Genomic DNA, 26,660 nt, shown 5'->3' with positions numbered 1-26,660 from the left:
ATGCATGACTAACGTACGATCTGCTAGATTATATTTTTACTATAAAATAAACACGTAAAAAATTCGTACTAAACGAAGCATTTACGTCATGAGCACATGGAATACGCTGACGTGGTTTGGAAATTGTATATGGAATGAGAATGACGAATGCAGATGTCTAGTGACATGTGATAGTGTATTTTCCTTTACATTGTTTTTATTTTTTCCCTTAAGTTCTCAAGTTCTAAATTCTTAAAATAGTTCTTGAATCAACAATATTCATATTTGTCCTTAATAGACTTAAACATATGACTTGAAATAACACTCATTTTTGGATTGTGAATTATATATTGCTTTCATTTTATATTCAAAAACATACTATGTGCTAAACAAATATATTGGGATTACATTATAAAAAATCTAAAAATCTTACTGCTTCTGTATTTATCTCTCAGCATATTCATATTATTATTTGTCTCTCATCATATTAATTTTATTCTTTACTTCTTTAAAACGTAATAATGATTTTATGAACAAGACAAACTGTATGATTAATCGTTTAGTTTGTTGCCCTTTGTGTATGAAAAGGAGAAGTGAAAGCTTGTGAAATTTCTTAATATATAGCAATTTATCACGAACTTTTCAATGGCGATTTCTTATAAACTCTCTAGTAAATGACATAAATATACCTTTATATATATCCTATTTATAAAATGAAATTTTCATAAGTGTTCCGGAACTATGTAAGAACTATATAGGAAAGTTTATTTATCATAAGTGATATGTTGAAAATTAATGATTATAATATGAAAAAAATATTAAAAAAGGGATTGTTTTTTAATTATTTATATATTAAAAATGTATAAGTAAAATAATAAATATTCAAATACGATGATATTAATATAATATATAAAAACTAACTTATACAACTAATAATGGTATAACCCGATACGCTTATTTTTAATAAGATAAATTAATTTGTTATTCTCTTAATCTAAGTAATTAATCGTTTTCTACAGTTTTGATTACATGAAATATAAAATACATATATTTTCAAATATATGTATAATATAATTTATTAATTTATTTATATTATAAGTCAATATAAAAAAACTTTGGGAGGCAAAACTTATGCAAAATGGCACAATATTTAACAAAACACAATACGTCACAACGTTTTCTGTGTTTCCTTTAATGAAAAATATATAATAATCTATATAAACAACGAGTGTCGTATTTTATTTATTTTCGATTGACGTCAAACACGTGTTTCTTAAAAATCTTATGTCTACAATACCGCAAAATTTCGGACCAAACGGATATTACTTAAAGTCAAAGCAATCACGTGTCTTAAATATATTTTTTGTCCTGAAAGACTGTGAATACTCATTTTCAGGTTTTCCCCACGTTCAAAGTCTTTAATGAAATTTTACGAAACGATTTCATTTTAACTTTATTGACGTCACGTTTTGCATACAATCTCAATGGCATTAAACGGACAATGACTATATTGCAAAATCGACGATTGAATTTTAATAGGTCAATATATGGAAAATTCCATTTTCTGTGAAGTGACCTATTTTGTGAATTGTGTTTCATTATCTAATTTTAAGTATAAGTAATAGAAAATCAGAATGAAACATCATAAATAAAAAATGAAATATATGAAAAGAAAAGCATACATTTAGTTGTACAATTTATAGCTTTAAACAGTTGTTGATTCGTATTGACCCAATATATATAAACAGTTGTTAAAAATCAATTAAAAACAACTATTCAAATTTATCTCATTAAATATAAAACAATAAATTTATATTTTTTTTTGGCAAAAAATATTTTAGCATATATTCGATGTCAAGTAAAAGGAAAATTCGCTTTTTTATTTGTATACAGATAATGATAAATATATTAAAATAATCGTACAAAAAACGAAAGCGGATTTTACAATGTGTAATGGGAAGCACAACGAATATTATGACACATTTTAATTTATTGAAAATATTACTGAATCAACATTTATATTTTTCATTCATCATACCAAATCTAACGATTAAGAATCTGTGAATTAACTTATCAATGAATCATTAACTCATAATTGACACAAATTGTTACAAATGTTTACTTTCGCTGTTCTATTAATAAAATTATAGACTTAAATAATCGTATATAAGGTTCACAATTATTATTAACATATACGTGTAAATATACCTCTTCTAAGAGTGTTAAATTTGTGTAATGAAATTAGCCATTTTGGTTTTGACAATAAAAATAATAATTTTCCTTATAAAATAATAATAATGATTTTAATTCTTTTAAAACAGATAAGTAGCGGTTTCCTTGATTTCTATACGGGTATATTTTTGCATATATGGCAGCTATTCGGTTTATAAATTATTATTAAATAATTACTATAAATACGTTATGTTATAGTAGCCTTATCTGCGGCTTGTAGCTGGACAAGGGTTGACGTGAAGAGGGAAGCGACTGCTTCTTCGGTCGATCTTTCAGCGGTCGATCTCGTCTTGGTGCGATTTCGGATGAGCTTTCGTATTTTTAAGTCAATAATAACTAGTGAAAGTTATTGCTGAAGATTCCCGTCGAAAGTGCTTTCTTAAGTATTTTGTGTTTAGAGGCCAAAGGGGCGTGACTTTGCAAAGCACAGATTAATAGTTGTATTTCATAGAATAAACGCTGATGGAAAAGTGATGTCTTCTGGACGATTCACTTATGTCTCTCGTATCGAAATATCTGCTGTTTGAACTCGTCTGTTTATTTGCCATCGCGAATCTGTTGACAACCTCGTCTTGAATCGTTTGATTATCTGCCGATGTGACAATTGTCATATTTTATTTACGCTTGATTCGAGACGTCTCTGTCGAATCATAGATGCGGATGTTGGTGGGTCGATTGCATCGCTTACTTATTCAACCAACAAAATATGTTTACGTCTTGAAGTGAAACTACACGATGAACTTTCGAAATCGTCAGTGTAAAGGGGTAGACTACAATAGCGATTATTACGCAGAATAAACGAATTGTTTCGCATGCTTTCTTTGCGCACAAAATAGTAGTTTTTCCGGTGTTTAAATAGCAGGTGACAGAGCGTCTGTTAAATTAAAAATTGTGGTATTAGGTATTTTCTTATTGTTAGTTAAACCTTTTACCAAAATGGGTTGTTATTTCCTTTTCAATATATTTGCTGGCTCTTTTGAATGACCTTAGCATTAATGGTGCAGCTGGTTTGACTCCCACAAATTAATAATTAATTGTATAGATGTCACTGATTATAGTGGTTCTGATTATACAGATTTACTTCGTTGTAATGCATTATTACAAAAATTAAAAAAAATAAGTTCTTTCTCACGGTCAATGCGCATTTGTACCAAATTTTTATATGTATAAAAATATTTGTCATGAAACACATATAAATTATAATAATAATAGATAACATACTAAACTACGTCAAGAAATTGACGTAAATCTATAAATAAACGTTGCACAATATTATACTTTTGTATAACTGATAATAAAAAGACTGTTTTTGTAACGTCAATAATAAAGAAGCTGCATTATCATATTTATAAATAATATTTTAAAACTACTTTTTTTATTTATATCTCAAGAAATAATTTTATTTTGGTTATGTATCTATTAATACTTTCATTTTTAATATTATAAATAAAAAAATATGTATACAAATCTAATGTTCTAATTAAAATTGTAGATAACGCTAATTACATATAGTGTAAAGTTTATCTCTTGTATTTATCAAACGAATCGATTTGATTGATTTTTTTAGAAAGTAAACATAACTGTATTGTTATTAAATAAATTATATACACAAGTTCAGAGCCTCTGCATCAAAATTCCACCGCCGTTTATATACACATTTATTAATAAATTCATACAAAATCGATTATCAAAACGATCGCATTTACGCTTAAAGCGTTAACCCATTCAGTGCCGTTGTTCCGAATTTCAAATTTATGTAACCGACTAGTTGGTATTAACGATGAATTAATTCAATTCGAGCAAGTTAATTGGACACCTATGAATATTTAATCGCAAATTCTCAAACGTCCATTAGGTGCAAAATACGGCAATTATGCACATGGATAAAAAAATGTTAAGCAACGTGTTGTGTAATTAAAATGAGCATTAAAATTTGATCTGAAATAATTGGGCAAAGACAGAGAGAACAAAGCCGTTCTCAAACGATTTCGCAACTGCTTCTCAATCGGCTAACAAATCGAGTTGTCGGTGATTAATTATTTATACATGCGTATAAAAAAATCGAAGAAATATATCACCGTTAGTATCATATGGGATAGATATTTAAATGCGGTTAATTGTAACGGATCTTGATTTACCGGTTATTGACCACCACTGAACTTTTCGATAAATCCAACATACAATAAGTATTCAAAATATGAGCTTACATGTTATGGTTCAAAATGAATTGTACCTAACGTTTATTTTATTACTAGTAATAGTACAGAAAAAAGCCATGTTTTTAAAATATATTAAACACGCAAATAGCCTCTCCATTCTGAGCTTCGTAAGCACATGCTTTTTACAATATACTTTTAAGAAGGCATCTGAGTAGCTTTAAAATAGTACAGGACTTTAAGAAAATCGGAGATAAAAAATCTGGCGCTGTAAAATAATGCCAATTAAAAAATCAACTTCAATCTATTTTTTTCATAAATATATTTTCTTCAAAAATAAATATATAAAATCAGCGGTTTTATTTTGGTTCTGGTTTTATGTGCTTTATAATATAGCTTTTACGGTTCTGATTTTTCTTTTACTCTATTTTATATGAATAGCTCGTAAGAATTATTTTATGTGAAAGTGTATATTTACATCAAATTTTTCTGTGAAATCATATTTAAATTTATTATCATCGCTATTTCTATTAGCAAAAATATAATTTAACTCTCTATCAAACTCAATTTAACAGTTGCGTAGTGGCATTTTGCTGTTCAAACCCAAATATAACATAATTGTTTTAACATTCAAGCGGAGCTACGCTGAATCGGCCGAGATCATTCTTACGAGAGCAAAGAAAGCAGCCTTGTCTTCGACTAGGTCCAGCTTAAAGCAGTTACCAGAATTCTCAGAAATTCAACCCAATCTTAAATACGACTATGAGACTAATTGACACGTATATACGTACATATATATATTCATATTTGCACAAATTATTCAGCCACATTTTAAGAATTAAATATAAAAAGCTTTATACTCAAAATAAAGGCAGTATATTAGCAGAATTTTCTTCGATTATGATTATTTAACAAATCGCCCAAGTTGTGCATCAATTTCTCGACTAAAGAAACTTCATGTTTAGTTTTGGTCGTATAGTTCCAAAATCTAACAAAACCGAAACGTTATATTTTGCCCGAAACCGAATGTTTTTTTGGCTAATTTATTTATAGCGCTGATTTTCCAAAGTAGAGATAATAATTTTTTATGCGCTGTTTTCTAGTGATTTTTCTTATTTACAGGCGTAAGCCCAATGCTTTACAACGGGGTAAATTTGAACCAACTGAGTAAGTCAATCAGATGTAATGAATACCTACAAATAAGTATTAGCCACTAGACTGAAAGTCTGTGAATATTAAATGTAACGACACACCCTTAATTTACGCGATTAACCCTTTTTACAGTATCGCCGTACATGTACGGTGATCGATTATTCACTGTTTTGATATACCCCAAATAGTTATATATTTACATATATATATATATAACTGAGAAATATAAATAAATTCATTATATTTATATATAACTTATTTTATGATTTCTATAGAAAATAATATCAATATTTTTTTGTATAGAGTACAAAATAAATGCACATAACAAAAAAAAATATTGAGAGTCTTTGAATTGATATAAAAAAAATCCACCAAAGCCGAATAGTATTATATATAACAATTATGTAAAATAAATTAACGAAAATCAATATTAAAAGTGTTAAAATAAATCAAAGCAATAAAAAGTTGAAAATTACTGTTTTTTCTCTCTCTCTCTATAATTTACTATAAATGCAATTCGAAATAGTAATAAATAATATCATAATTTTTAATAGAAATCTACATAAAATTAACTCACTTCCAGGTGTATAGTAACAAATTAACAAATATGTACAAATTATCTTACTACTCAATGGGTTCAGATAAAACTTTTTTATAAATATTCCAAATCTACCATATTTGGTTTCACACGTGAAGTGTGTTATTGAAAGGTGACCAGACGTCCTCCTTAAAATTTTTGTCCATCTGTTGTCCTTGTTCGTCCTCCTTGAACAAAAATGTCTGAGGTGACCTTATTTTTAGCTCCCGCAGCATTCTTGTATTAATTTTTCCTCCTCGAAAATTTTTTTTCAAGATACATTTTTATTTTTATTGTCCTCTTTTGATATTTTCAAAATCTGGGGACCGTAGTTAATGGCTTACTTTCACTTATTGCACTTGAACCTACATATGGAACCTCTCCCACTGCCCATGAATTTGTCCGGAAGTACTTTCTAAAGTGCACGCGTTTCACTAAATATTTTGCTTACTTAAAAAAAATCGTTTTATGCCTCAATTTAAGCGATATTTTATGGAACGTATCTACTGCGTAAATTGAGGGATTATAAAAAATAAAAATATTTGAAGTATATATTATTTAAACTATGAAACGACTTATGAACTCAAACCTTGAATATATTTCAAATTTATAAAAAATGAGTTTAAAAAAATAATTCAAACACTATTAAATGTATTTATATATTATATTAATAAAAACATATGGGATATTTTGGGGACCCCTAATTAAGAAACAAAGTTTTAAATATCTTTCCTTTATTTATTTGTATTATTAAGTTGTCAAAAATGTTTAGAGTCACTTATGCATAACGAAACGATTCGTTATGAAACTCTACTAGATTACTTGCAGATTGGTGGTCATCGATGACCGCAACCTGTTTATACAGAACGGCGCGTTTTGCATTATGTATTGGTATGGAACGGTAAAAAATATTTTAATAATATGCATGTGACAGTAAAAGGGTTAATGAGACGCGGACAACCGGTCGTTGCGCCACAATAGACACTAAGTTATTTCTTTTAAGATTTTTTGCGACGTTCAATTGATGTCTTCATCAATCATCACATTAAATATTTATCAATTGTATGTTACATAAATAAATTTGAATAGTAAATGTTAATTTATCCATGCAGCGATAGACAAATTTATAAATAACCAAAGTGATAAAGAATGCAAATTTAAACAAAATTATATATTCCGCAAACGTAGTTGCATAATGAAAACGTTACTTGGAATGTATTTAGAAAATGGTGTTCAATATTATCATGTTCAGCAATGTGTTATATTTACTTTTTAACGATAAAGCCTTTAGTTGTTAATAGGCAATATAAATAGTTATGTTAAATAACAATCAAACAATCAAAGCAATAATAACAATTTAAGTGAAGAATATTTCGTATTATATTTATTATTATCGGTCATTAGCGAATGCGCAAAATGGTAGGACAAAATTGTAGAAGATCTAGAAGATCATTGCTTATAGTTGCACTTTGATATGCAAAATTAAAACATAAAATTAGCATGAATCCACATCAATATATTTAATAAAAATCATATTTAACTTTTCGGTATTTAAAGATTATAATAATAATAGTATAAATGTCTATTTATATCTAAAAATAATAAAATAGTTATGTTAGCTTTTTTTTTAATTTTCCGTTGTAACCTGAGAGGCGTAAGCCCAATGCGTTACAATGGGGTAAATCCGTACCTACTGAGTCAATCAGACATAATGAATAATGAAGTAAAAATTAACCACCAGGGAGTCGATATATTATATATAATCCACATAATTAACTATAAATTATTATATGTAATATAATTTATAATCAATAATAGATGTCACATTGCAGCTGTCGCATTTTATGAATAAAAATTCGAGTCTGCTGCCGTGACTCGAACCCGCGGCCTTTAGATTATGAGTCTGAAACTTAACGGACCAGTCTATTCCGACCTTAAAATTTAATTATATGTTATAGAAATATAGAATAAACCATATTTTGGATCGGTAAAAAATATATGAAACTTTGGTTTCATTTGTGTTACCTTTAAATTGAATTTTTAACGGGTAATTATGCATATTTTCTAAATGATGTAAATAAAATATGTATGTATTATATATATTTTAATAAAATATTATTGTATATTTAGGTCTCCAAATTAATAATTGATTTTAATGGTCCAATTAATAAAATTAGACTTTTAAATATTTTGTGAAAAGTTGTTGCTAATGAGAAAAAACATTTTCACTGATGTACTGAAATCTTTAAGGCATTGTTTTTAAAATAATACCACAAACAATACCTTTATTGATACAAAAAAATATACTAAATAGAAGTACATAAATTTCAAGACATTCCCATTAATGTATTTAATTTAAAACATCGTTTTTACCATCGGTTTCTCTCCCAAGAATCATAGTCTGTCTTAAACTATTTTTAATTTCCAAATAATTGCTATACGGTTATTTTCTATATTCTACACCATTTATTTCACGCATAAAATAAGAAGAGTGCTGTTATCTGCTATCACACTTTACCTTAATAGTGGAAGTGAAAAAAATACGAAAAGCAAGCTCTCGAAAAAAGTTTGGTAGCGTTGCCAAATATCTATGTTAATTTTCTGATATCAGAAGTTGTATCACCTTTTTAGTGTAACTACTGACTTATGTAGTGAGATCATTGGCTAAAGAAATATTTATTATATTATTTAATCTTTGAGTGACATGCGAATATACTATCAATAGATCAATAAATAAACACTCGTCCAGACATATTTGATAACTTTAGTTGAAAAGTTCGATACAGCTGAGCTTTTGTATGACAATCAGATTAAAACTACCACAGTTATGGTATCCACAAAAACCGTTATATCTCATATAAAAACCGATTTCTGTCCAAAATTCTACAATAAATAAAAGTAATATGACAGAAGATTGAAAACTTCACGGTACACAGAGAAGGTATCTGAAAGTTTTACGATTTTTATGAAATTATCTATAGATAAGCACGGTTCAAATTTTCAAAACTTGAAAAATAAGTGATCAAATATCTGCATTTTAAAGACATGGCAAATACTTTTTGACCATCTTGTCCTTCATATAAAAAGATTTGACTCACGATATGGCAAATCAAGGTTCGAGAAATAATAGTACCGTGGGCGTCTCCTATAAACGGGTTCACATATTTTGCGCAATGAATTAGGAATGTCAAAAATTTCTGATCAGAAACTTGGAGCACGATTTGTTGCTTCATTATGAAACTGATCCTGATATTTATGGAAAGAATTGTTAATATCTATAAAAATGAGACATATGGAAGAATAGTTATTTTTTGGGGTCGAGGGAAAATTGTTGATAGATTACCATATTAAAGGTCAAATCATCAACTATGTGAAGAAATAAAAAGAAAGTGACCTGGAAAGCTAAAGAAATGTGTGTTGCTCCATCGGGATAATACTTCAGAACACTAATGAAATAATGGCTTTTAATTGATTCTATCTGCGTTTGATGAATCTCTATTTCTGAACCTCTTTTCGTCAACTAAAGAATTCGTATTTTACAGACCAGAAAAATAATTTTATCAGATCGGAATCATAGCGTCACAGCATAAATGTACATGGTGTATTATGTTGAAAAATAATGTAATAAAAAACGAATATGTACATAGATTGTATTTTTTTGTACATAGTTTGTAGTGTACATGCTTGAACAGCAGGCATTCATAATTCCAAAATAGGGTTGCTAACTTTAAGCAGTATTTTTAATTAAATGATTTGTAAATATTATGACACTAAGATCTACTATTAAATATTTGTATACTAGAATAATATAATTCTGTGAATAATATTATTAACCATTTGTGTAGTGAGTTATTTTATGTTAAATTGTTAGTAATATATATACCTGGGAGTGAGTTAATTTACGTATTTTACCATAATTATTTCTGTTGTTATTTATTTAATAATTATTTATTTTGCATTTATAGTAAATTATAGAAAAAAATAGTGATAATGCTATAATTTATTTTACTATTTTTTTATTATTATATTTTAATAAAAAATTTTATACATGTCTGTTAATAAATTTCGTTAATTTATTTTACATGTTTTTTTTTTATATTACTAGGTTTTTGTGAAACTTTTTTATATTATTATATATAAATTCAGAGGCTCATAATATTTTTTTATAAAATAAATATAAAATATTTTTTGTTATGTTTATTTATTTTTACTGAAAATCATTCATATTAACTCAAATTAATAAAACATATTATTATATTTTTATTTATTCAATTATATATGTAAATATATAACTATCTGGCGTGCCTTAAAACAGTGCAAGATTGACCGCCGTACATGTACGGCAATATTGCTCAAAGGGTTAATTACAGTAAATATTTGTTTTGATGAAAATCAGAGCTTTATAATTTATGAAGAAGTCACTGACCGTTTAATTAGTAACTAACTGTATAATAATAGTACTAACTTAAAATATGCTGATTATTTATTTTTGCAAGAACTGAAAATTTTGATTTTACATTTTTAAAACTTTTCCGAAACACAAATTAGAAACAATAGTAAATTCGAGAACTTATCCAATATATTTATAAGGTGCATTTTTTAAATAAGTTTCATGTCTATGTAAAATATGACGAAATAAAAAAAATGAACATGATTAAAACGTCTAAATATGATTTAAAAACTGCTTAATATAAAATACATAAATTACAACAAAAAATCTGGCAAAAAAGTTTGATCATTTAAAATATTTCTTTGGAGTAAATTTTGAAATAACTTCACAGCCCTAATAAACTAATATTATACAAATGTACTACATAGATACATTTAGACAAACATTATGTACACAGATTTTTTTATATATATAACTATGTTCTTTGACTAATTGTTAAATCTAATTAACTATGACTTATTTTATTAATATTTAAAATCGCGTTTTGAGACCCTTTAGTATAGATATTTTTATCGTAATCTACCTAATAAAAAATCCGGTATAAAATTTATTTATATTATTTCCTTAAAATCAGGAATTTAACGTCCGACAAAATCTGTTAATAACTTCCTTAACCAAACACAACTTGAGCAAAATAATTGTTCCATAAAACGAATTCTTTTATATTAAATTCGCAAATTACGAAATAAAATCGTGCATTAATGTTGGACAGCTTGGGAGTATTGGTCAGTATAGTTAACTCTGCAACGAATCATTTTTCGAAGATTTGCATTACATAAATGCACAAACAATTGGTTTAATGGAACAAAAATTTTATTTTAATGCACATACCTCTCAAAATAATTCAATCACAGAAACAATAATAATACAATCTCCCCTATCCGATCCCAGTGCATCAGAGCATACATAGAAAGTCATCCCTCTCTACATACCACCCTTCTTACAACTAAGGGTCTTATTGTGTTTTATTAAAGATCGGGACAGCGCGTACGCAGTCCCGGCTACCAAAAATTACGCGCCCGAGTTATCCGCATTAGGGATAATCGCAGAGGTCAGCCCAACCGTAGTGCAATGGAAGAGCCTCACCCTGGGGGAACCGCCTTCGTGATCACGGTATCCCCTACGCCAGGTAAGTATGCTTTGTCGAGCCCAAACCCACCCTTATAAACGAGCGAGCTTTCAATGTGCTTGCGAGAAGCAGAAGCTCGTGGCGCCAGCTAGTAGCTAGTCGTTTAAACTAAAATATATAAATTAAATTTATATATTATAAAAACGCGATTCACAAAGAACTTAAATTTAATTTGTGATACTAAGTTATTATAAAATAAATCATTTATCTTTGCGTAAGATTATTGAAGAAAAAAAATCGCCAAAAAATATTTATAAAATATTTTACAGTCCATGTATATTTAATATGTAATTGCTAAATAAAAAAAATGTATATATTTATTTATTTATTTATTTTAAAAGCCCTGAACTCTTATGTAGTTCATATTGAAACCAAAATGTAAATCAATACTGCCATTTTTTTGTGCATAATAAATTTATCGTCTTTTCTAGTTTTAATATTTATTTTCATATAGTTTATTATGTAACAATTTAAAAAAAAAAATTTTGCAAAATTTAATATATTTTTATCACATTATTTACTAATGCTGTTACATTATCTTGAAATATAGGTATGAATAAATTTTTAAACCATAAATATGATTCATTCATGTCATTAATTAATTACTTGTGAATTGTCTCAAGTGAAAATATATGGTATTGTAAATTAAAAAATATTTATTTTTCAATATATTTTTTAAGATATTGGCAATTCATTATCTACATATTTACTTTTTCTTACAGTGAATATGAAAAATTATTTAGAAATTAAACTACAATGCCATCTACACACTATGAGTCATATTATGAAGGACATTTTTATAATTTATTTTTATTCATAAAAACTAAAACATATATGCAAAATCACCTAGACAAAATTTATATTAAATATAGTCAAATGGTCAATATAGATTAAATCACACAGTCTTTATTTTAAATACAGCAATGAATGACGTATACACAAGATGTACAACATGTGCTCATGAGAATCAAACTTACATAAAACAATTTAGCTATAGAGGTTTTAATCATTTGCATTTGTGACTAATTAATACATTTTAAAGAATATAATTAAATATCATTTGCCATACAGAATTTAAAATGACTCTCTGTTTTGGTTAAATATTGAAAATGTACATGCAGTTTATAAAAAAAGTTTTATTACCACATATTTATAATGGGTGTTATTAACTTTAATAAAAATCAATATTGACTATTATATATTTGTACCGAATAAAACAATATTTAATCTGAGCAAAAATTATATTTATACTGACTATTTAAATATTTGTCAATTTATGTATGAATGTTTTTATAAATATACAGAACACGCGTATAAAAAATATTCATCAATTTAAATTAAATTCTAAATATCCACTTTCAGGATCTATCAGAGGGGGCAGTTGCCCCGGCCTCATCTTAGTGATTCAATATATATTCAATATAAAAAAATCTTTTGTAGTTGTATAGCAATTTAATGAAATGGATATATTGTAGTTAGAGACTATTGTTTTTAAAATAAAATTATTGCTAGACAAATATGAAAATGAAATAAGTGACGAAATTGTGGGAGAACTAATGCTGTTAAAGCGTTTTTACAAATTCTATTTTAAACATATTACGAAATGCTTCGATTTTGTTTAACTTTGTCTGTGAATGTAGCAGAAGGTAAAAGATCATTTTGTGTTCTGAAAAGAATTTAAAACTTTCTATGATCGACAACGAGTAAGGCGCAACTAAATGAATTGGCAACTGTCATTACCAGATTTTTAGACCATTCTGAAATAAGAACCAAATTTGCTAATGGAAAAATTGTCTTGTTCACATTTTTAAATAAAAACATTAAAAATAATTATTATTTTAAAAATTCACATTTAAAATAATTCATATTTTAAAATTTTACATTTAAAATAATTATTATTTTAAAATTTCACATTTTAAAATAAGAACAGAATTTGCTAATGAAAAAATTGTCACATTTTAATTTTTTTTGTGTTATTTATTTTTTATTTTTAATTCTTTATGAGCTGTATTATCTCATTATTAGAAAGTTTCAATACCAGATATGTACGACCTATATCGATTTTAACTAATCAACACGATATTCATCCGTGAGATTAGGAAATCTAGGTAACCCTAATCTGTGGTGATCAACCGGAACTATAATTATATAATAATCACTAATTCCGATCTCCCATACACGTTAGAAATTAAAAAAATATCAATGTTTTTATTGTTATGCAAATTTTGAAATGCTTAAAATAAATTTTATGTTGTGACTAGGGATTCCAATCCCGGGATCCCGAATCCCGGGATCCCGGGATCCCGGACGATTTTCAATACCCGATGAGTCCCGGGATTATAAAACATAATCCCGAATTTTTCGGATTGGTTGATTTATCAAGCACAGTCGAATTATTATTGACAACATCGTTATATTTCGTGTACAAACTTGCGCGAGTTGCACGTGTCATCTGTGAATCTTTGAGGCTGTGAGTCTGAACGTGCTTTTTCAGCAGCAGGCTGCTTAGGAACCAAAATCAGATCAAGGCTAAATGATAAAACACTTGATGCTTTGATGTTACTTGGTGAGTTTTATTCAAAATAATGTTTTCAATTAATTGTGTCTATGAATGTACATAGGTATGTGCATACATTGTCAAAAGTTCATTTTTTTCTTCTCAAATAAATATATAACCTTCCCTTTTTTATTTTTATTATATTATTTTCTATTTTAAGTCCAAGACTAAAATTATACGTACTTTATACATTGTACGTTATAAAAAACAGATGTAAAAATATATTGTATTATTCATTTTAAATTATGTTTATCGATAAAATAACATGAAAATTATCCCGGGACTGGTCCCGGGATCCCGGGATCGACTAAGTGCAATACCGAAATCCCGGGATCAAAATTTTGGCCCGGGATTGGAATCCCTAGTTGTGACAGATTTCTTCAAAGCTGGCGATATTTTAAAATTTTGCTCAAATATAATTTATGTAAAGTATATGATGATTTATAATATTATTTTACCATTTTGAAAATCTTAAAGTGTAAGTATATACATTTTGAAAATAAAAAATATAACAATAATAATATTTATATATAAACATAACTGAAATATGTTGAATAATAAAAATTAAATTAATTTAATCACAATCACTTTTATATTTTTCTAAAAAAATACATTGTTTAAAATTAAATAAGTCACTACATTGCAATGTATTATTTTGACCTTTACATAAGTTACTCAATGCAAATAAACGGCTTTCAATTATTGCCACTTTTACCTATGTTTACACATTGACTGTCAGACAAAAATAATTCTGAGCTCTTATGGTTTCAATTAAAAAGGCTAATACTACTATACTTATATACCTTACTAAAAAAAATAATCCATTTCTCAACAGTAAGCGTAATCCCACTTTGCACTTTTTTATTTTTCTAATTTATTTCATTAGTGACCTATTTTTCATATATTTGGTAAACCCGAAATGAATGTATTTTTTATTTTTGGTTTTAACAGACAGTACTTTTTACAGTGACATAAAGCCATTTACCTGGTTATCGATTTCTTCCTTCCTTACCTCACTTTCCTTCCCCTTTATCTTATTAGGGAAAGAAAAAAAAAGTACTTTTTAGTTACATCTATATTGGTGCACATCTTGACTTCATATTTCGATATTCAAAACAGAAATTGCGCTCCAAGATTAACGATAGCAGAGGTTTTACTAAGTAAACAATTTATATAAAAATTGCATGTTATATGAATTTATTAAAAAAACTAAAAACATTTGTAAAGTGGTAGGTGATTCATTAGATATTCATAAATGTCAAAGATGGTTTAAAAAATTTTAACAGAAAATTACGATATCAAGAATAGACCAGAGAAAATAGACAATGATATATACAGGAGTCAGGGACGTTACATCTGCTTTTTCAGAGGGCAAAAGTTGACCATGATTTATTTTCTTTTGGACATACATACGTCTAAAAAAAAATATACATGGCGGGGGAAAGAGCACCATTCGTCAATTTATTTTAATGAAAATTATTACATTGATATCTTACGCCAAAAACATAACTTAAATTGATCCCTTACAATAAGCATTATTTTATTTTTCAAGCAATATGGGAATCGTCGTTTTTGTTGCTCTAAGCAACGGAGTTATCATTTTTAGCAAATAAAATGTACGGATTTGAAAAAAAAGGTTGATTTTTGCTCCGATACCGGTATTAACGATATCGGTACTACCGGTATTGCAATCCCTAAACACGACAATGTAGCGAAATTGATCAAATCAAGGAACTTTTATTTCATCCACCTTATTCTCCAGACCTTGCTCCTTCCGACTGCCATTTATTTCGAACACTTCTTAGGCTTCAATCAAAATGCCTGCAACATTTTATGCTAATCGAAATAGAAAAGTTGTCGAGAGGTGAGGGAAAGTTATATTATATATTTAAAAGGAAATTATATCTTGAATCATTAAATTAAAATAAAAAGTGATTTCATTAAAAATGCATTTTATGATTAGCTAATAATATGCTTAATTAATTATAATTGAAAAATAAACATTATAAATACCTGTACATTTTTTTATCAATTAAAGAAGCAAAACAATCAAGTGGTTTGACCTTTATAAAACCTGACTACTTGAAGAACGCACGAAGCAAGAATTAAAAAATTAAGAACTCGATTAAAACGAATATCTTTATTTTTTTATTTCTGTTGTTGATGAGAGTTGCAAACAGTTTCAATAGCATTATTAATGTTTTAATAAACGTTGAAATATAATCTCAGAATTGTTATTGCCTACAGTTGATCCCGCAGCCAACGAGCTTTTATATTCGCAATTATCCTTGTCAATTAATAGGATGACAGCAGCAACAATTTAATAGCAAACATATCCATGACAGCTCGCAAGTGACGCACAAGAGAATTAACTCTGAAAACCGAGTGTGCCACTAATTGAGCCGCCATTGTCGATCTCAATTGCTCTGCGAGAAAATGGCTCCAATTAATTAACTACACAATTAGTTTAACATGCGCCAAATCGTACTTCATGACCTCTGGTTTAGTTCTTGGCAATCGGCAAATGAGGGTCACGGGCGTAGAAATTATAGAACGAGTACCTCTATCCGCTTTTGGGTACGGAATCGAGCGTTAGCATTTGACCAATGCCTGGAACTTCTCGGACATTGTCAAACTGATCAAATACATCAAACAGTTGACAAATAACAAGGTTAACGTCGCACCGAGGTCGCTGGCTAAAAGTCAACGAGCCCATTAACTCAGGCGATCAGCAGAAGATTTATGAGGCGTTTAATGCTTTGCAATTGGTGATAATGCGGCGAGGCAGGATTCAAGAACCTTTGGTGGATATCCGAACCACTTTTGCTTGTCATAAGAACAATGAGCGTTTAACAACAACAACAACAACGTGTATAACAAAAATTGAATGACCCCATTGAAGCTAAAGCCCCGAGCGGTAACCTAACTAACCTACTTAACCAATGGGTGGTCTGCCGAATTAAATTTATTTATTGAGTCAGATTATGTAGAAACAGATATTGTAGAGCAGTGCGTCGAAATTATTTTGCGGGCCTTATCTATTTCATGGACACGTACATATACACGAATATTTGGATTATGAACAACCAAAAGATGGGAAAAGCCTACTACATATGCGCACAAGGCAGACTTTATTTTTTGATATTTTTATGATTTTCAGCAAAATATTAACTAGAAGTAAGTTCATTGAAGAATATGCTTCCATGCACATATTTTAATAAGCTAGTTATGATATAAACTACAAATAAATACGATATGCGGTTTGTTCGATGTTATAGAAATACAGTAATAATTGCATAGTAATATTATGATAAATCGTTATCTACTATAGTTCATTGACCCAATAAGTATATCGCATAGTATCATGATTATTTTAAAAATATAATTAAAACATTTATCAAACAGCAAATATTAAAAAATAATGTCCATAGATCAACATCCTCTATATTTCATTCCATAAAAAGTTACAGCCACTTAGTCGTATTTGGGCTACAAAGATCCGTATTTGCTGTTCTTCCATTGCCCTAATTTAGTAAAAATAATCAATAAATTAGCTCAAGAAGCGGATGATCCTCGTTTCAAATTGCTATTATACCACTTGTATAAGCATCGCAGCTCGAATGAGCAACAATGAGAACTGATGTCACACATGCCCAACAATGGTTGTTTTGCGTAAGCCCAAACCATTTATCAATCAGTCGCACAATCTTTTTGGTGAAATTCGCATGCTTGGAGTCACGTGGGTAGATTCTTTGGGTACCGGTTAAGGAACGCACGAAGTCGTATCTCTCGGAGAACGAACGTCATCGAAACCAGAACGACGACAATGCTTCATGAATATTCTCCTCTGAAGGTTTCTTCTTATTATGACGTCGGCTATGCTTAGTTTACATGCGATTCGTTGCTGACGGGCGCTGTTTACAATGTTTTGACTTGATAGCGTGACAGTGTACATAAACATAAACAATGCATGTATTCGTTTGGCCAGGGTCAGTGGCAGCAGCAGTGTTTTTTTCTGCGTTTATGAGAATATACTTAGCATACTTAAAGATTATCTCTACTCTGAACGCTTGGAAATTACGCTAGTTATCAAATCTAAGCTTCTAACTGACAGGTGCGCCTTTGCTAACCAACAGTAACACTAAATACGACTTCATCGTTCCCTCTGAAAGTGTATAAAGACGGGGGAAGGGGACAAATTCCATGAGCCCAACTTATGAAAAAATCATAGTAAGAATATATGTATAAAAAAAGTAAAACCGACCTCAAATAATGAATATGAACTAAACTACAGTTGTTTGAGATGTATGTACTGATGTATTTCAGGTATGTTCCTTCAGCCCTTTTTATACCCAAAATAAATAAAACGAGCGGAACATTGCCTTCAAAAGTGCCCACTTTCTAGGTAGTACTATCACAGCCGTCGCAGAGGGAACGCTATATGGCAACACCGAGCAGCAAACATACGATAAATTATCATAATAATGCCTAATTAAAATATTTCGCATAAAATATGATTTCAGAAAATATGTCGCGACGGTGGCTAATTTTTATATTTATTTGTAGCATGGAAAGGGTTCACTCGTATTCAAGAAATTATATTACGATGCTAAAAATATATAAAATGCCATTTTTTCATGAGGCCCGGAATCATTGTTTTCCCAGGGCCCGGTTTTTTAAGAATTTAAGCGTGTTATTATCTGTAGCATCAATGTTTCAGGTAATATCTTAGGTATATTGTGTTGCTTTTTTTAAGTCGGTGGACTCGTTATTTTTAAATGACTACAATATTTCATGAGATGTAAGCACTAAAAATACTATATATACAAATTTATATAATAAAGATGGCTATTCTTGAACCCGCGAAGTCGCGAGTGAAATTATGTATTTGGGTAAATGTATGAAGCAAATATTTAAAGATTTCTTTATGTTTATAAATGGCTACATATATAATATAATATAAAATGACATACCATTTGATTTAATAAAATACAACATTATTATTATCAGTTTTCAAATATTTGTTATTCTCAATTATTCGTATATCGAATAGTAAACTATTAAAAATTCAGACAATATACGAAAAATGTTATAAAAGAGGCAATGAAAATTATCAAGATTTTAAAAATGAACATACAAAATTACAACTCGGTATGGAAAAAAATATTTCAATAATAAATTACTTGAAACATACTTAAAATCAAACGTTAATCGTATTGATTTTAAGGAAATAAAAAATGCAATGTCAACTATTGAGAAAGTCCACAGCTGCACAATATTGTTTCGGAAATATCAGTACTTTCTGTAATTTCCGCAATTATAAAGTGTTTTTTTTATTATTTTTTCGGCTGTTAATTATTATTGCAATATAAAGATAACCAGACAAATTTGACAAAACAGAAATAACGCAATTGGGTTGTATTGTACATATATAGATAATACAGCGGAGCATAAAATAAAAAAAATGACTACCTGCGTTGTTTCACAAAGTAATTTTTAATAATTTTAGATATTCATTTACAAAAACATACAAATAATTAAATAAATATATAAATAACAAATAGTAAAAAATTGGGAAATTTATTCGGTATTCGTATATTCGAATATTCAGTTTTATCGATAGAGCGCGTTTTAAAATGTTTGTTATAAAATATATGGGTTATAAATATATGGGTTATAAAAATAGAATAGCTTTGGTTAATCTACTACCACATCTACATATTCTCAAGTGCTTTATAAATTTTATTATATGTATATTCCTAGTATATGTATTTTTATTCGCACTTAAAGTAAAACAATTTATTACATCTAAAAGCATGTGAAATTCGTTTTGAACCATAGGTAATATAATCTATTGTGCATTAGGTCAAATGCCACATGTAGTTATTACTTATTGTTATAATAAGTATGTGTTGAGATGTAGAGCTTATAATCTTCCATGGGAACCATATTTGTCCTTTATTAAGAAAAAAATGTATGAAACTAATTAATAAATGTGTTTTGACATTGACATAACATGTTCTGTTTTACAAGTGTATTTAAGAATTATAAAATTAAATGCATTAATTAATTTGAAACTGCGCAAATACTTTTACGTATCATTAAAAAAGTTATAGAATAATTGAAGTATAAATAAAAAATAGGTATGGATAGTCAAAAAATAAATAAGACCTTTTCAATTGAAGAAATTTTTAAAATACCTAATTCAGCTGTAGTTTTTGATACTAAATAAATTTTTCTTGTTCAAAATAATAACTACATAAAAAATGTATGTTTGTTAAAAATTCTAAAAATGTATTAATCTGAAAACTACAATAAAGTTAGTTAGTTCGGATAAATCCGAATCACTGTGTTCAGCTCTTGAATGTGAAATTCGGATTAATCTCACACTCAATAAAAAAATAATAGATTTTTTAAGTGCTGAATTTATAAATTTAACTCAATAAAAAGTCAGCTAATTAGTCAATTATACAGTAAGAAAATATATTTAATCTTTAAGGTGAATATAGATGCAGCATAGAATGAATATAAACATCGTAATTATAACTTCACTGACTAATTTGAGCACTTAAAGGGTTAATGTATTATATTTTTTATGTTAAAAAATAGTATTAATTTAATTTAATCTTAAAAAACAATTGCCTTTTTATTAATTTGAAATAATGTTTGTTAATTTATTATTCTTTCTTTTGTTAAAAAATAGTATTAATTTAAATATAATCTAAAAAACAATTGCCTTTTTTATTTATTAACAATTTTATTAATTATAAATATTCCGTTGCAACTATTTTAATTCGTTACAACAAAGTAAACACTATCAACAACTACTAAGTTGTAAGACACCATGCTGAAATCAAAGTATTAGTGATAAACTACTGTTACATATGTCACTATGCACAACCTAGTTCAATTTTATTTTAATTAATAATTACGATCCTTATCCGTGCGAATATGTAAATCTAGGAAACCCTAATTTATTATAATTAAAAATAATCAATAAATCTGATCTTAATTCTGAATTCAAATACATGTCTTTCGTGTATTAGTATCCACTGATCCAATGAATTATTTAAATCTAAAATTTATATATTATAATGGGAAGATCATATCCATTCTAGCGAAGCCTAATTAATTCGTTACTTAGCATTAATCGAATTATACATTTCTCAACGCCAACACTAACCACAATCAACGCTTGAACACTTCGTAATACACTTTGTGGTTAATTTGGTTTTACTACGTTTTATTTTGTTATATTTTAAAAAAACTATTGCTCATTTGTGTGACGCTTAATAATGTATAATATTAAATATATACTATTTTTCATATAATTATTATTAATTAAAATATCGAATGACGTACATTCCATCATAAGAATAATATGCATACAATAAACACGTGCATGTTACCATTTTGTTATCGTATATGATTATATCTATGTAATTACTAATTACTTGAACATCCGAAGAAGAGAAGTTTTTTGCTAGCTAGCGCGATAATAACAAGTGTTTGCATTCAAGGTTTGCGCATTTATCATCTCGCTATCTGGTGTGCTTAGCACTGTTTACATTATGTTTTTTTTAAGTAACTAACCTTTGGAAAACTAGGAGGCGGTTGTTCTGGCACGTCAGAATCCCATTCTGAGCTCAAATCATCACTGGAAGCATCGCCGTAATCAGCGCACCAAGGTACTTCCAATAAAGACTTTTGATATTGTTCATATCCTGGACTCAACAGAGTTGCAGACGGAGAAGGAGATCTCCTTAGAATTCTGCGTTGAATGTTCTTTCTAAAGTGATTCCTTGATTGCACGACGGGTTCTGATTGCCTTCTGGAATGATCTGAAGGATCCATCTTGATGTCTGGAGTCAAAGAAGGCCGTTTTTGAGTATCACTGTTTCTAGGATGCGTGGGCACTTGAATTGTTATTTGAGAAAACAAGGCAGATTTCTTTTCGTTTGTGAGTTTGTGTGCGTGTTCGTGATGGTGGTTTCTTTTCGGATCTTTGTGCTTGTGGTGATGGTGTTTCTTTTCTTCATTCGAGCAGAAACAATCTGAATGATCGTCTTCTTGCTGAATGTATTTTGACATGGTAAGCGATTTGACTTATCTAGAGAGGAAGTCTATGGTTTTGATTGTGTAGATTATTGAGTGCTTTTTTCGGTTCTTGCGATGCTTTTTTGGAAGACCTTCCGTTTGCGTGAATAGAAAGTAGTTACTCGAGTAATCCGAGAGTGAATGTGATTAATATGCTTGCGACGCAGAGCGAGATCCACTTGTATCGTTCTGGAGCACAACACAGAACTTATCTAAAATACGCCCCATGCCCCTGGGTGTAAAGAGTCAACAGAGATCAACGCTTGAACGTAACCGGCGAACTCAACCTTGTTCCGAAAAGTCAACATACTAAATTTTCACAATGTTTATAATATGATATTTATTAGAACGCGCGCTTATCGAACAGTTATTTATATATGTACGTGTAATGTTTTTTTTATATTCCGAGACCGAAGTGCCTCTCGCGCATTGTTTATCGTTTGACATGTGTGCGGAAAACAGGTGTCACGTTTCGAAACTTTAGATAGTCGAGTTTGGTTTTTGGATCAGTCGAAGAACTACCAACTTTCTGGGTTATTTTAGGATCACACGCGGAGTCAGGCTTTTGGTTGGCGCGCGGTGGCAGACTGGCGGAATATCAAGTAAAAAGTTACGATGTGTACGGGTCAGAAGTTCGCAACCGTGGATTGCGTTCAAGAACATGATACACTGATACACATGATGCGTGTAGATAGTTATCAGGCAAAATTCGATTTGAAAATACTTTGACCGTAGTAATATCGGTAAGAATAGCTATACTATTTATAAAACATAGTGTGATATCAAAGTGCAGATAAACTATAGACCAATATACGAAATCTCTCTGTACTTCTTATTTAGCATATTTCCCCCTGAGAGATGAGTTGGTTTAATTTATATTATTAACTTGACCCAAGACCCAAATTTAAACTATAATTAGTTTTAGAACTTTCATTAGATCAAATTCATGTAGGTTAGGTTTTGGTTTTAACAACAAATGGACGTTTCGCAACTGTCAACTAGATGTTTATAGACATTTTAAAGCAGCATATAATTTGACTAGCACCTAATAGAAATATATGTATATCTATTGGTTAAAATGTATTTGGACTTCACTAGTGAATATATAACTTTACTAAAAAATACACATTCACTGTATTATAATATTTATAAATCGCATGTAAATAAATAATGATACGTATGTAAATCTATATATTACTTTTTACTACCTGTCAGATAAATTATAATTTCACTTGCAAAAATATATATCCACCGGTGAAAATGTATTCCGACATGATTTCAGTGTAATGACATATTTTAAAAAATATTTTCGGGATAGATTCGAGATTTTTTTTAGAGATAACCCGAGAATTTCTGGTTTAAAATCAGAAAATGTCATTTCAGCTTTTTTATTTTTTTAAATATTTTGATTACAGTAAGATTCATAATATTAAATTAAATTACATGCACTTTTCTGGCCAAATTCAAGGGAGGGGCAAATGCCGTTCCTATTTAATAGTTGCCTATTTTAAATACTTCTCAGAAAAATTGTAGAGATATATATTTAAATCAAGAAAAAAATTCGCTAGGCTGAGTTTCATGTAGTCTCTCAATTGTATTTTTATATAAAATACAAGTATATAATTTACAGCATGACTATATTAAACTATGATACATAATTAACATGTGTTCTACTGCATGAACTTAATGCAAATATAATAACAATATTTTTATAAAAATATAAAAGATAAAAATGTTTTTATAACACATTAACCATAATTATGTGGCAGGTACAATATTCATGAGAAATAACTCGTCGTATCTTACGCGTTAAAAGCGCCACAAAACAAATTCCGTTAATTTTTTGAGACACCGGCGAGTTGATAGGCTTTTCTTCTGCCCACACATAATAATAGATGAGCTAGACATAAGTATCGTCCCAAAGGCAATTCGGTGACTATAATTTTGCCGAAAAAGGGTTGCCAAATTAGACGCACACGGTTATGCAACACTAAATATTCAAAAAATAAAACAGTACCTAATCAAATTTTTGTGGAGAAAATAAGCGAGCATTAAACCACCCCAGGTAGACTGCCAATTCGGAATTCGCTTCCGTCAGCACTTCATCGCCCTGACTTGTGAGACAATAAAATCATTGAAACTCTCACCAAGCGAAGCTACATCGATCATCGATATAAACGGGAGAAATAGTGCGGCTTAATATCCGAAATCAGAGTTCAACCTAATCTTCGAAGACGACTGGATTATTCAGACACAGAGAAACCAAACTGTACGTGGATCACATTAATAACTAACTAGCTATGTCTTTTATAAAATTAAAAAACACCCTTAGAAGTCTTACCGAAAAACTTTGTATTTTTGTTATCAATTATAAAAATACATATCAATTAGTAAAACTTCGTTTATGTCTTAAGTTTTTACCATGCCTTAATAATTTTCTTAATGTAGAATAAAATTTGCGTGAGTTTACCTTTAAAACGCAGGACTTAAAAAGCGTATATAAACCCACACTCTTTGTGTGGGTTAATATATCCACGGTGGGCGTGACAAAGTTTGACAAATCGGCTATTGAAATTTTATACTATCTGTTTTCGGCTTCAAACTGATATTTATGCTGAAAATAGGGCACAAAATTTTAAAATAACTATTCTTATAAATCAGCAAAAGCAAACAGATGCATTAAATATAGTCTTTGTATATAATATAGTTTTGTATGATTTTAGAATAATGACATTAAAATTTCAATATACGCCTGATTCTCGTTTTGCACTAAAAATATATATTTTCCATATAAAAACAGACAATATGTTAAAATAAACGCAAATATAAAATTATCCAACTCAAAAATAACTTTAAATTAATAAATGTTTTGCAATCGTGCAGTTTTTGCAATATGTTGTTTGAATTTAATCTTCTCCGAAGATCGGGCTACTGAGCTCTCCAGTCTATCTGAACTCTCAAATGTCCGTAAAGGTATCGTGAGTTCCTATTCACAACATTTGGCCACTGTGACGATTTGGGGACGGAAACAGACATACTCCTATTGTCTGTTACTTTTTCAATAAGAATTGTTTTGCGTAACAAATATTATTTAAACAGCTGGAGATTTAGCAATCCTATCATAAGGCACTTGTATTGGTATTTTTTGACAGATTGCAAAAAGTATGTTTTACAAACTTTAACAATATTTGAGCAAGCCTTTGTAATTGAAATATTAAAATTGATTATTTTATTTATTTTACTTAATTGATTATTTTATTAATATAGTTAAATAGGAACTATGACTCTCTGAAACTAATCCTACAAAATGTGGATTTAATATACAAAATATTATTAATTAATTTAAGAATATTTAACTTACATAAAATGTACCTAGTCAGTACGACGAATTTCTCAATTGCCAGATGAGCTTTCACTTCTAAACGTACAGAATGTGACACAGAAAGTGTGGTCATAGTTAAATTTAAACAATGGTTAATGCCGTTGAGAATATGTACCAACTTTTAAGTGGTATTAGTCAAAGAATAAATAAATATTTTTATATATAGGTAAGTACTGTTTCATTTTTGTATAATTTATTTGTATATAGATACTAAATCATATGTGCACATATATATCTATTTTATTTATTTTAAATTACTAATTAAAAATAAATTATTTTCTTGATTTGTACCACCATTTATTTCAACCATTAATTATAAAAATAGATCAAGACCAAAAAAGTCATGGCAACCGCCATGAATGATTTGCATAGTTTATTTAATGTAAAAAAGTTCAAACAAGTCAAATTTGGCACATGTTCTGTCATCATTTCAGCATCGAGCATTAAACAGACATAAACGCATAATAAATATCAAACTCTCATGACGCTTATCAATAATTAAAAATAAATTTATTATTAGAAAGTGCTTTAAATAAACAATATTAAGAAGAAAGACGTCACACGGTGAATAGGCGACAAGATAAACTAATTAATTAGTATGACGTAATGTTGAAATGGTTATGTATTTTATCATTGGAAATTCCTGGCTTAACGGTTCAGAAAAGTTTGACCATGATAAGGGACCATTGTTGAATGTATAACGAATTAAAAAGGGATATCAACGTCATAATTACAGATCATGGAATTCATGGACAACCACTTCATGGCAAGTGCATATTTATTTATAATATTAATTTATCCTTTTATAGACACAATCACCGAATGGCCATTTTTATTATATGAAGGTATAAAATATAATTTATGGCGCATTGTTTTTCTATTCGTATGATTTGTGTAAAAAGAAAAAAGTAAGCGATTGAACGATTTTTATATGGGTAAGACTTGTTTC

The 26,660-nt window shown here is 28.7% G+C and overlaps 1 protein-coding gene and 1 non-coding gene across 7 annotated transcripts in view; both read right to left on the bottom strand.

Moving 5' to 3' along the window:
- Positions 1–26,660, bottom strand: part of IP3K2 (Inositol 1,4,5-triphosphate kinase 2) — a 129,897-nt gene that overhangs the window by 4,182 nt on the left and 99,055 nt on the right. Inside the window, exon 1 of one of the 6 annotated variants that reach the window (XM_088187193.1) lies at positions 21,826–23,045. The exons of the other annotated variants lie outside the window; for them this stretch is intronic. Coding sequence (XP_088043319.1) covers positions 21,826–22,323 — 498 coding nt within the window. The 5' untranslated portion in view covers positions 22,324–23,045. Of the gene's footprint in view, positions 1–21,825; positions 23,046–26,660 lie in introns of those variants that run through there. 6 annotated transcript variants of the gene reach the window in all.
- LOC148235336 (U1 spliceosomal RNA) lies at positions 11,522–11,683 on the bottom strand. Its single transcript, XR_015809841.1, has one exon. It is a non-coding gene; the product is annotated as a U1 spliceosomal RNA (small nuclear RNA).

The sequence above is a fragment of the Plectrocnemia conspersa genome, unplaced genomic scaffold (genome assembly GCF_051122295.1).
Source record: "Plectrocnemia conspersa isolate PC_06_02 unplaced genomic scaffold, ASM5112229v1 ptg000005l, whole genome shotgun sequence".
Classification (NCBI taxonomy): Eukaryota; Metazoa; Arthropoda; class Insecta; order Trichoptera; family Polycentropodidae; genus Plectrocnemia; species Plectrocnemia conspersa.
The sequence above is the reverse complement of the archived record's forward strand: the minus strand, read 5'-3'. Positions and strand labels throughout refer to the sequence as shown.